Consider the following 13600-nt stretch of genomic DNA (forward strand, 5'->3'; position numbering starts at 1 on the left):
TGTGTATACACAAGAAGGGGGTTCAGGCACTAGCATGTCTGCACATAAGTTGACCTGGGAGATCATAAAAATCTCCACCCTTTACCCACCAGGCGCCGTCACCGTGATTCGAACCCAGGACCCTCAGACTGAAAGTCCAACACTTTAACCACTCGGCTATTGCGCCCGTCCTACACCTGCCCGATTCTGCCATGGTGACCCGTTACAGGCATACTTTGCCAAATATTTGAGGAACACCAGTCATGAACTTCGATGCTGTTTTTTTCTAACTTCTTCAGTCTTACATCAGATATCTGGCATTCTGAATTTTTACACCTCAAAACTGTGATGAAGATGGCAGTACTGTCCACAATAAAAATATATTTTAAAAAAAAAGAACCTCTCCCCTCCCTCCACCCCCCTCCACCCCCACCCCCCCCATCCCCTCTACCCAGCCCCTGAAAATATGCTATTGATGTTCTGGCCAACATTAATGCCAGTACCTGAATTCTTTGTTCATCAACAGTTAAACTGCTCTTGATGCACAACAGGCATGATGTTCAATGTCACAACAAAATTCTATGCATTCATTTGATATTAAAATACACTTACAGGTTAAAAGTGAAATAAATTCGTCATTCCCACAAAAGATATCTGGCAACACAGTTTTCACAGTTTGATCAGTGTGAAAGACAAGTCCGTCAAACAGTTACTACTAACAAAGAAAAACCCAAAACTGTCCCTTCAAACATTTACCACCACACAGTTAAACGATTAAAAACAGTCACAACGCCTATCACAATTAAAAAAAAAAAAAAAAAAAAGAAGCTTTGCACTCAACTAGTAACTCAGATGATTAAAAATAAAACACAAGAAAAATATACCACAGAAAGATGAAAAATATCAAACTTGTTACTCAGCTTGGAGCAATATTATACCACAAAACCCCCCTTAGCTAGTAAGGGAGAAAGAGAAGAAGAAAAAAAAGCTTCCCTTCAGGGACGTGGTCTTTCATCTCACTTCCCTTCTTTCAAGCGGGAAGAGGATGCTCTGCGTAAATCTACAATTCAAAAGATTAAAACACAAAAAAGATACACCACAAGATGGAAAATATTCAGTCATACAGCTTGGACTTGGAGCAATATTATACTACAAAACGCCCCTTACCCAGTAAGGGAGAAAGAGAAAAAAGAACAAACAAAAAAAAAACCAACTTCCCTTCGAGTATGCTTTGCATTAATGTAGTATTCAAGAGATTAAAACACAAGAAAGATACACCACCGAAAAGATGGAAAATATCCAGTCACACACCTTGGAGCAATATCATACCACAAAACGCCCCTTAGCCAGTAAGGGAGAAAGAAAGAGAGACAACAAAAAAACAAAACCACCTCCTTTCAAAGGAGCCTTTTTTTTTTTTTTTTTTACCTTACCTCCCCCCCAATCCCGCCTTACAAGCAGGGGGAAGAAGAGGATGAAAGAGCTGTGGGAATGAATGTGAGAGAGAGAGAGAGAGAGAGAAGGGGAAGAGCTAACTAATTCTCCACGACATCGTCGTCTTCTATATCAGCCCCCTCCTTCTTCATCACCAGCTTGACGGCGTCAAACACGGTGCGGGTGACGTGCGTGGGTCGCTTGAGGTCCGGGTTGATGACAAAGTCCCGGTGATTGTGGCTGGAGGGCCGCTGAGTCTGCAAGGAGAAGAGGTCCATGTCCTCGCTGAACACGCCCGTGCACACCAGGATGGATTCGCACCGCTCCGTGTACAGCCCGTTGCCCCGGTCCTCCGCCGGCGCCACCACCTGCCGCGCCACCTCCCCCACCATCATCACCTCCGGCTCCTCGTCCCCGTCCTCCGGGGACTCGATGATGGGGACCCGAATCCTGGCCCCGCTGCCCACCTGCTCGTTATTGACGTCGACTTCATTGGAGATGTACTCCCTCTCCGCCCGGCCCAGCCTGACTTTCTTCTTCAGCACGCTGTGTGCTAGAGCCGTGGCGCTCATCTTCTCCTCCTGTTGATGCTGGTGGCTGCGTTTTCGCAGGTACTGGTTGTACAGGTTGCCCCCGTAGATGTCCGTCTCTGGGTTGTCTCTGTGTGTGAAGGAGGGGTTGAAACAAACGCGTGTGAATACTCTTATCGATGTGCGTGTTTTTTTGTTTCCAAAATAAATAACTCTGTGGTGTATTAAATACTGCTGTTTAAGTAAGATTTGTGTGGATGTTAAACAAAGTGTAAAACTTATCCATGAAAGTGTCTTTTGTTTCCGGAATAAATTTCTCTGTGATGTTTGAATATTCTCAATTGATTTGTGAGGATGCTAAACTATGTTAACATGACTCTTGTAAAATTTATCCATGAAAATTTCTTTTGTTTCAAAAAAAAAAAAAAAAAAATTCTCTGTGGAGTTTTAAATATTGTCGTTAAGATCTGTGTGGGTGCAAAACTGTGTTGTTTTAAAAACTGAAGTGAAGCATGACAAGTGCAAATGATCTGAAACAAATCTGTGTCCCTATATATAGTATATTTCATAATGTCCAACAAGTTTCCACACACACCATTTAATGTGATCAATAACAACATTATCATCTTGTTCAGTCTGCTAATGCCCTGTCCCCTTGCCTCTACCATCCTCACAAAATGATGTTACTTCACAATAAATTCAAAGGAACCCAATGATGTTGCTCCCACACATAGAAGAAATGGCTCCTTCACAGTCATCTGGGCTATAAGCATCATGATTTCATGTCACTTGCTCTCTCTCCTCTCCAATCTCTTTACAAATCCATAAAGTATTAGACTGGTTTTATCACTGAACAGCCCTTACTCCAAAGCAGTCAGTCTATCCACACCAAGATCACTTACCCTATACAGTAAATGGTCTTAATTCCGTTGATGCCCAGATTCTTAGCCTGCTGATGCAGAAGGTAGTCGGCATGGTGGTAGGTGATGTCACTGGGTTTGCCGATCAGTGCTGTATACTTCAGCTCCCTTCCTGTGATCTTCTGCTCACAGCAACAACGCAAAACAACAACGTATCATCTTCAGCTCTGGGTTGCGAAGTTGAATTTTTCCTTTTTTGTTTGTTGTTTGTTCTTTTAAAAACATAAGTGAATTTTTTTTCTGCTCACTGTAAAACATAGTGCTGAGTCAACAAACACTGCACATTATGTGTATACTGCACTGTGTTGTTTTTTTGTTGTTTTTACTGTGCAGTGCAGTGCTATGCAAGGATCTTTAATATGCGTGTTTCATCTTATGCATGTGTATGCGCATGAAGAAGGGGATGAAGGCACTACTAACAGGTATTCATCTGCTGGCCTTGGAGATTGGAAAAATCTCCATCCGTAACTCACCTGGTACCAATAACAGGATCAAACACAGTACCCTCAGACTGAAAGTGCAACACTCTAATCCCTCAGCTATTAAGCTTACATTTTCTAAACAAAAATATTATTTTGAGTGTACAAAAACATTTTGGGATAAAAAATAAAAAAAGTGTTTAATCATACAAACCTGATATAGTCCTTCCAGTGCATGCAGAAAGCATCCATGTCCAAATCTGTGATGCAAACAAAAAAACACCAGCATTCAACAATACATCACAGGGAAAGGGAGGGTACATCAAGTTCATCCATCACCTAGCATAGTGGCTATCAATCTAATAAAACCCATGTGATGTCAAAGATAATGATGTGCTCTCATAAAATGTCATTCTTCCTCTTAGTTCCAATATATAAGATGAGTTCTGTTTAAAAAAATGCAAAAGTTCATCAGCAGCCATGGTGAAACAGTGAGTGTGTAGATTAAAGCCCCATGCATCAGAGGCAAATCTTCAAGGTTTTTTTGGCCTGTGTTAATCACAGGATGCTACAGAAATACGTAAAAGATAAGTTATTGCATCCTGATTTCCTATACAAACAATACTTTCAGACCCCAGCCGATCCAGACTGCTAAGCAGAGCGTAGTTTCGTTTTCTGCTACGCGGATAGTAGTTTGCACAGGACAGGAATGTCAGACCCCTGCCGGAGTCTGCACTAGTTGGGTCACAGTTAAGTATGTGTAATTAAACAATACTTTCAGACCCGAGCCGATCCAGACTGCTAAGCAGAGACCTGTGGACAAGTTCATCACCCAGCACTGACAAACCTAATGCCCAAGATTGCCGTGAGAGCTTCACAGGGAGTGACTGATTTTCGTCTGAATAAGAAGTCTGACAGAGACTGGAAACAAGATAATCAGGACAGTGAAGAGGTCAGGCATAATGAATGAGTGGTTAAAGCACTGGACTTTCAAGCTGAGGGTCCCGGAGTTCAAATCCCTGTCACAGCGCCTGGTGGGTTAAGGGGGGGGGGGGGGGGGGGATTTTTCCCCCCAGTCTCCCACATCAACAGAGGTGAAGACCTGCCAATGCCTGGACCCCCTTCATTTGTACACATGCAGAAAATCAAATACACAACATCAAAGATCCCGTGATCCATGTCAACGTTCGATGGGTTATGGAAACAAGAAAGCGTTCAGCATGCACAGCTCTGAAAACGGAGTACGGCTGCCAAAATGGTGGGGTTAAAACAAGTCATGTATGGAAAAGCCCACTCATACATACGAGTTAACATGGGAACTGCAGCCAACAAGCACAGAAAGGACACAAGAACATGAATGGTTTAATTGTATAAGCCTTGGCCCTTTACAAATGGAGTGCACAAACAGAGAGACTCACTAACTCAAACTCTGCTTCCTCATGGCAAGAGCTTAAGTACACAGTTCACTAACATTCATCACTATTGCTTTGTTTTCGGCAGCCATCAGTAATGTAAACTTAAACATAGATGGGGATGTCTGTGACATTCATAGGGTCTCAAGTCATTCCTGGGTTCACTGTATTTTGGACATTCAAGCAGGAAATGCTTCTCAGTTTTCCCTTTGGTTGAATGCAAACACTTAGCATTATTGCTGTCCTTTAAAAAAAAAAATTAAAAAATAAAGAAAACCTGATGAGGTCATAACACAACAAACACACATAGAAGAAAAAGAGGAAGAAGAAAACTGTGAAGAGAACTGACAGAGGCAAATCCATCTTTGTGCATTACATCAGAATGAATGTACAATAATCCCCTCGATTGCCAAAAATGAGCTAAGTAAGTTTGTGACCTGATACAAGTCTTCGTCAGATACAAAACATGAGTGTCAAAGAATCGATATACAGACAGAAATATGAAAAGACTCAGCCGTATGAAGAGCACAGGATCAGGAGTCAAGATGGCTGCCGGAAAAAGAGGTAGCTAGTCAGGGATACAGAGGGGAGGTAACCTACTTCCGGGAGGTTATCGGCCGTAGCTACTTTCGTTTTCTCCGCATAGGCAGATAGTAGTTTGCACAGGACAGGAATCGGACTCCCTGCCAGAGTCTGCACTGGTGGGTCACAGTAAAGTATGTGTAGTGAAATATTGTGTAAAATCATTACCGAAAAGACCTCTTGTGACACTGTGTTGAAATTGTAAACCTAAAGATGGAATTAAAGAAAGATCATAAAAAAAAAAAAAAAAAGAAGTGACCGTGGCGTTGGCGCCTCAGCCATCCACAGCAGGTCCATGTTGCAGGCCAGCACAGGCAGGTGGGGGTAAGGGAGGATGGTGGAGGGGCTGTTAGGCTTCCCATTGGACATCAGGACGTCCAGCAGAATCTGGAGTGGCATCTCCCATTTGACCGGCTCCCCAAACAGCACCACCGCTGCAGCACAACCAACATCCATCATCATCATCATCATCTCTCAATCAACGTGACGGTATCAGAACGACCATGGTTTTAACAGTGGGAATGAAGGTGATGAAAGCTGAACTTTAGAGAGAAGCGGATCGCATGCTAGGGTGGTGGTGGTGGTGGGTGGGGGTAGGGCAATTATTCATTCTTTTTACTGCCTGTGAGACATTGTATTCCTTCTTATTCTGTACACCTGAACATATACGTATATGAATACGTATATAGGACTGTGTGTGTAATTTAATCAGATCAAATTAAAGATACTTCATTAATCCAAATGGAAATTTAATATTTGTGTGATCACAGGCTCGTTATAAACAAACATAATATGATCAGGCATACCATAAAAAGAGATTAAAACTAGTCAAATAAATATCCATAACAGTTGTTGACAGACAAAAACAAGCCCCCAACACACACACATACATACACACACGTGTCTGTTATATACGAGTATCTTTTTTATGATCTTCTAGTGTTTACTGCAAAGCATGCAATGCTCTCTGGTTACATACTCTAGTCATATCCTTTAATAATCACAACAGTGATCGGGAGATCTTAAGACCCCACTGATGTCAGAACTCCATGTTAGCAATACAGAGACAATGACCTTTTCCCTCTTTCTTTACTTAAATCACCATCCTCCATGAGCTGATAGCTCTTTGTTTACTTAAATCCCTATTCTTCTCCATGTGCTTGTATTGTAACCTCTTTGTTCACTAAAATCCCTACTCTTCATGAGCTGTATTGCAAATGCTTTGTTAACTTCAATCCCCATTTTCCATTAGCTGCATTATAACCTTTTTGTTTACTAAAAAGGAAATTTTCTATCTAAAATTACGTTTAAATAACATACTTACCATGACCCAACTAGTGCAGACTCCGGCAGGGGTCTGATATTCCTGTCCTGTGCAAACTACTATCCGCCTATGCGGAGAAAACGAAACTACGGCCGATAACCTCCCGGAAGTAGATAACCTCCCCTTTGTCCCGCTGGCTAGCGCCCTCTTTTTCCGGCAGCCATTATGACTCCTGTTCCTGTGCTCTTCATACGGCTAAATCCCCATTTTCCATAAGCTGTTTCACCTCTTTCTTCACCAAAATCCTCATTCTCATATATATATATTATATATTGCCACATTTCCTTCCATCACCTTAAAAACGTTAACACTGGAACAAAAGCAGACATCTTTTAAATATCCCCTTTCTATTTCCCTTGTAATTAGTATGGGTTTATTGTTGTTAATTTGTTGTTGTTGTTGCTGTTGTTTTTAATAACTAAACGTTGGGATACACTTGTAAAAAGCACACAGAACTTTAAATATACAGAACATATGAAGCTTACAAACTGGACAGTATTTGGAAACATAATCTGGGGTACAGTATATCTTATGGTGGTTGTGTTTTTTTTTCATACACACTACACCACAACTGCTTTGAAAAATTAAGATTAAAATATGATGAAAAAAAAACTTCAAAGGATGTCTGACCAATGCACAAACCCAACACTGTCACGCCTTGGAAAGAAAACTAGTAATTACCTTCAATAGGTGGGAAATAATCCTCAAAGGCACAGGGCTGAAATAGTTAAACAAAGTAACATGAAAACTCTGCAGTATTTAACTAGAACAAACATTCCATCATCAAATAGTTATTAGTAGGCAATAATGAGGATATATTTGCAGCAATAAAACTAATCAAAAGTGTCAAAGATAACCAACTAAACATCAACATCATTCACTTAATGGTTGCATTTTTAGAAATGTTATTCAAATTTCTGCTTATGACCTGTTATACCACTGCAGATCCATGCGATAAAACTTGCCATGTTCTACTAATCATAAAATACATTACCACTGAGGAAATCGGTCGAACTCTGAGCCGAACAGTTTCATTGGCCATTTACCACATGCACCTTCGCTACTTTGGCTTCAGTTGCTGTAAGTCAGTCTTGTCAGTCAACTTCTAGTTCTACAATCTTCAAGTTAACAAATGTCTGTTCTGCAAATGGGCAAACGTTGCTCTGCAAATCCAGGTAAAACTGCTAAAAAAAATTTTTTTAAAGAATCAAATCCTAATTAAAACACTCACAGCCGCTCTTCGTCGCTTGTGGTCCATGACGTCAAGGTAGGGAAAGGAGGCACTCAGTTCATCCACAGTGGTGACCCTGGTGAAGCCCAGGTTGTGAGCAATCTCCTTCACAGGACCCTGCCCGTTGATCAGCACGTGCTTGTCGTGGAACTGCTGGAACATCTTCAGGGGACTGTGCGACATCACCACCTGCTCTTCTTCCACCTGCAGGCATACCACAACCAACATTGTGTGACGCAGCCAACGCTGCATGACATAGCCAACACTGCATGACATAGCCATCACTGCATGACACAGCCAACGCTGCATGACATAGCCAGGACTGCATGACATAGCCAACACTGCATGACATAGCCATCACTGCATGACACAGCCAACGCTGCATGACATAGCCAGCACTGCATGACATAGCCATCACTGCATGACACAGCCAACGCTGCATGACATAGCCATCACTGCATGACATAGCCAACGCTGCATGACATAGCCAGGACTGCATGACATAGCCAACACTGCATGACGCAGCCACCACTGCATGGCATAGCCAGGGCTGCATGACATAGCCAACACTGCATGACATAGCTATCACTGCATGTAGACAACATTGCATGATGTTAGAACAGTAAAAACACAAACAAACAAAAAACCCAAAAAGAATGTAATAAACACAGGGGGAAAAAAAGTCATACATTATTTCATTTCAGGACTTACCTTGGTAAATTAACCTCCACCTTTCTTCGTTATTTACTCATTTACTCCTACATCGTCATTCTGACAAAGCCATGCTCACTAACTGACCAAGCAATCTGCATTTCATCAGTTAAGCAGTGCTCCTCTATCTGTACATGGGTTTGTGGCACCTACATTTTGTGGAAAAAAGGTGTGGGGAAAAGGCCAGGGTGGGGGAGGGGGTATGGGGGGGCGAGGGGGAGGGGTCTGTTATTGATGTGGCCAAACAAAACAACTGTGGCAAAAAACATCCTAGCACATTCCTGATAGGATCCAAGTTGATTCAGCTCACAATGATACTGGCTCTGGAATCAGGTATTCTTAAAAAAAAATCTCAGAAAATTTATCCAGTACCAATGACAGTGGAAACAGCCATATTATCAAAGCCACAGTTTTCTGCAGTTCCACTGCCAAGTATTCAAAGCCATGGTTTTCAGCGGGCTAACAACAACAAAAAAACACAAAAAAACCCTACAATTTCACATTTACAAAATTAATGACAATCTTAAATACAGCAACCAAAACAATGAAATATTCAAAGCAAAGAAACAAAGAAATAACTCACATTGATGCCAAGCCACTGCGAGAGCTGCTGAGCTTTGCTACAACGCAAGGAATTACCGGCATTGGTAACAAATAAAGCCGGCACTTGAAAATTTCCATTTCCATCTGTCAACAGTTGAAATGCTTCTCGAGCTGATGGCAGCACCCTCCTTCCACGGACAATCACACCATCAATATCAAACAGGAATCCGAATCTGCAATCTGGTAACATCTGAAACATGTTTCAAAAACTAGTTATGTGATGTGATGTTCTAATTCTGGTTGATGAGACTGAATTAATGCAAAAAAATGTTTAGTATCAGAAGATAATAACCCTATACTACCCTATACAAAACCCTATACAACACACACACACACACACACACACACACACACACACACAGAGGCATATGTGCATGCATGCACACACACACACACACACCCACACATACAAAGGCAGGTACATACACACACACACACACACACACACACACACACACACACACACACAAAGGCATGTGTGCACACACACAAAGATACATACATACATATGTACATACACAGGCAGACTGAAAGATAGATAGATTAGCAAGCTAGCTAGATAGATTATATATATATATATATATATATATATATATATATATATATATATATATATATATATAAATACATTTACATTATGTAGATAAAATCTAATTATGGTGCTTAAAGCTTCGCTGACCACTAAGGCCATCTCAAAGCTATTGCTTCGTTTGCATCTACTTCAAGTATTATATCTATAGATAAATCAATAGAACTAGAAGATAGAGAGATAAGATATTAAGATATATATTGACAGATACAAGTACATAAGTGAGATATTGGCAACTTTAAGTGTGTGTTTATACCATGTGCATATATGTATTACATGTTATTGTTAAATATCTACAAACTCAATAAAACGTTTGATCATTATGGATACATGATCACATGTAAATGATAACCCTAGATTATTCTTCTTCTTCTCCATTGTTGAGCGCCCACAATCATATGAATAGGAAAAGTATGTGTAGTTAAATGATTATTCTGGCACCTAAAACTTCAAGTCTGTATGTCTATTCGTTTTAACTGCGTCCAGAAACCGTGAAAGTGACCCTGAAACCTATTTCAGGTACACTACTGTCACTGTGTCAACAACAATTACATAAAATGGTCAAAGCCCAGTTCATGAACGGAAAGAAGGTAGGAGGGGAGACAACTGTACAATGAATAAAATCAAAATAAAACTACGCGAAATCGAAGCAATATAGTTCAAAGATCTTCAAACAAACCTTCGCATGAAAGCTCCGGGTGGGTATTAATGTTGGTCTGAGGAGCTTTCTGAAGCGATTAACTTGTCCAAGGCCATTTCGGCAAGCAGCGATAACTCTCCGGCTCGCCATTTTGTCAGCTGTTGGCAGAGCACCAAACAACCTTGACACTCAACGGCATTCACCTTCTGTGGGAGTGTTCAACATTGACCAATCACGTTTCTGGATATGACGACACGCACTCGTGCACGCACTCGAAAACAAAACAGCCCCTCGCGTGGACAACGTCAAAAGAAAAAATCCGGTTTTCAAAGAGACTGTCCGACCTTGTGTAGAAATAGATTAACCACACCACCGTCACACCACCGTCACCGAATTTAGAACTGCCAACAACAACAAAGTGTCGTTCACACTCAACTGCGTGGGACACACCTTTCCGCGGAACGCAGTTGAAAAACTTCTGTTTCGTGGAACCGTTACATTTCGTTTATCGCGAGTTGTTTTTTGTTTGTTTTGTTTTATTTGTTGTTGTTGTTTTAATTCCTGTTTCTTGTTTAGCTGTTCTTTTCCCACAAATAAGATGGATATTCACCGAACTTTCTGTCAAAGCTATGACACCGTCGTGGCTCTGCCTCGCTCGGTTGGCTTGAACCAATCTGAGCGTAGTGGATTTGCGGCTTACCAGTGGAGATTCTAGAATGCCGGTCAAGTATTAAATAAGCTAGCTCACTGACTTCCTGGTTTATCGGTCGCCTGCCCTGTATGGCCCTGTAACTAAACAGTCGTCCCTGAGTCGCGGTAGTACTGGGGTATCCCGGCGTCAGTTTTTCGCGTCCTGAAACGGAGCCTCGGTATTTCTTCTCCAGTGTATATGATATATATGATAATGTCACTATATCACAGATTGACATAATTTTACATTTGGGCCAACAGCAAAGTGAGAGCTGTATTATCAATGGTTTCTCCAGTCAATGGGGAACCATTTACAGCTTAGTCTTTTGTGAAGGACTATGAATTGCACTGGGTCTTAGTGCTGCAGCCTTGTGGGCTTGTTGGCCTTTGGGAACCATCCCAACGCCGACTGTCCTAAAACCCTCTTGGCCGAGAGAGTGGGGATGTACTCAGTGGGCAAGACACTCTCCACTATAATCAATTTCTAGCCCAAATAGTCGGAACAGCACTTGCCTCCTCTGCTGTTCTGATGGTCATAGTCGGACACGACTGACTGTCATATATAAATAGCCTGAGTGCACTATATATGAGACTTAAAGTTAACCTGGCTTTCGATTTTAACTCTTTTTATGATATGCCGCGATTAATCGAAGCCACAATATAATTACTGATTTCAAGTTTCATCGGTGCGGACTATATGATATTACAGTACTGAGCCGCTAAATTTCAGTGTCGGTTCCTTGAAAGGCCAGACTCGAATCTCAGTGCAGTACTGATGTGAGACCGACTGATTCACTGACGTCAATGAATCGGATTCAGTTCAGCGGCCGGGCAAACCGTGAATACAATATCATGTTTAACATGGGCCTGTCCCGGCAGTCTTCAAGTTCAGTTTGAGGTCGGAATACTCAGTTTGTCAGTTTCATATGAAATTTGCAAACACGAAACAACTAGAGTTGCAAGAAACAGTTATTTCCATGAATGTGGCCTTGGCGAGATTTGCCGGCACTTCTGCCGGCCGGTACTATCTCGGGCAATCCGGATGTATTCAAGTTAGTCAGTGCATGGCCATTGAAGTGCTTTGTCGCTGCGCAGTGACGGTATGCCTGTGTGTCTGACTCAGTGCATGTGCAGTGCGTCAGTGCCGGTGCGCATCACACACACACACACACACACACACACGCACACACACACACACACGCACACACATACGCACGCGCGCGCCCATTAGTCGGACTGACGCACACGGCGCCGCTGCCGGTCCGTCGGTGGCGGCGGCCGGTCGGGCGGCACGTACACGCACGTGTCCACTGGCACACTGCGACTGAGGCGCACGCACATACACGTCGGCACGCACTGCACTCCTTCGTGGAGCTTCAAGCTCCTTTTTTAGCCAAAATGTCAACTTTTTCATTATAGTAAAAACCGCAATGAGAAGGAATCCAGCAAAAGGTTATGTGGGAGCCTCTTAGTAAGAGTTCGTGAATCAAATGGTTAATTTCAATAATGAGTTCATACCTAACCGTTTCTTTTATAAGTTCAATAGCGTGAAGAACTGATTTAGAATCAATTTAACGCCATTAGAATTGCTATGAGTTCAGCTGTGAAGATGGATTTATTCTCTCCCAGTTGAAAAGAGTTTTGAAAGTTAAGGTCTGGAATAAGGAAAGCAGCACCAGCTCTATCATTTGCAACAGAGCTGTCTGTAAAAATCTTTAGATGATTAAGATATTTCTCTTCCAAATGGATTCGTACATGCGATGTAAGTAAATTTATGTCAGTTGTCATCTTTGGTCAGATCAGTGTGATCGATATCAAATTGCGCTCTTTGAAGTTCCCATACAGGTATAGGTGATACTACAGACCTTTTAGCAAAATGTGGGGTTTTATTCACGCCGGAATTTGTTAAAATACTTGACGAGAATGTTCCCAGTGTGGTATGAGAGGATATAGATCTAGCTCTCTTTGGAAAATCGCCGGGACGGATTTGAGATTTATTTCCGATTCCAAATCATTTTCGTCCGTTAAACTTCTCAAGACAAATTTGCAACACGCAAGTTCCCTTTGATCCTCTAATGGTAATACTCCCGCTGCACTGTACGTTTAAATATTTCGGTTTCACTACAGGAATGTTACACCATGGTAGAAAAAGTCCAGTGGTCAAAATTTCAGTTTGAAGAAAAACGCTGACACCGGTAACTCAGAGTTACATAAGAACATAAAGAAAATGTATGGTTTCATGGGAAAACATGACCATAATGATTTTCATAAGAGGCAAATCATTTCTCTAATCTGCAGATGGAAAATGAATTGTTTTAGGACAAAATATGTCAGTAATGTTTCTTACATCTGTGGTGCTCACATAACAGCCGATCATATTCCAACTTGCGATATGTTAAAGTCTCAAATCCCTGAACTGAAATCATCTTCAGTGTTGACGATCTTCAGCAGTCCATTGCTAATGTATGACTCTTTCAACTACTTGTTAAATAGTCCAGTTGGTTCGCTGTTATAGTTAGTTTTTCATTAGAAATAT

The 13600-nt window shown here is 41.6% G+C and overlaps 1 protein-coding gene across 1 annotated transcript; it reads right to left on the minus strand.

Annotated features, from left to right (window-relative positions):
- Window positions 1-427: 427 nt before the first annotated feature.
- Window positions 428-10901, minus strand: LOC143299350 (haloacid dehalogenase-like hydrolase domain-containing 5). Its single transcript, XM_076612484.1, has 8 exons — window positions 10414-10901; window positions 9126-9335; window positions 7832-8035; window positions 7282-7318; window positions 5536-5710; window positions 3497-3542; window positions 2846-2985; window positions 428-2073 (listed from the first exon to the last, which is right to left on the minus strand). The coding sequence occupies exons 1-8, from the start codon at window positions 10522-10524 to the stop codon at window positions 1515-1517; spliced, it is 1482 nt and encodes a 493-aa protein (XP_076468599.1). The 5' UTR covers window positions 10525-10901; the 3' UTR covers window positions 428-1514.
- Window positions 10902-13600: the final 2699 nt, after the last annotated feature.

Source organism: Babylonia areolata, chromosome 25 (genome assembly GCF_041734735.1).
Source record: "Babylonia areolata isolate BAREFJ2019XMU chromosome 25, ASM4173473v1, whole genome shotgun sequence".
Classification (NCBI taxonomy): domain Eukaryota; kingdom Metazoa; phylum Mollusca; class Gastropoda; order Neogastropoda; family Buccinidae; genus Babylonia; species Babylonia areolata.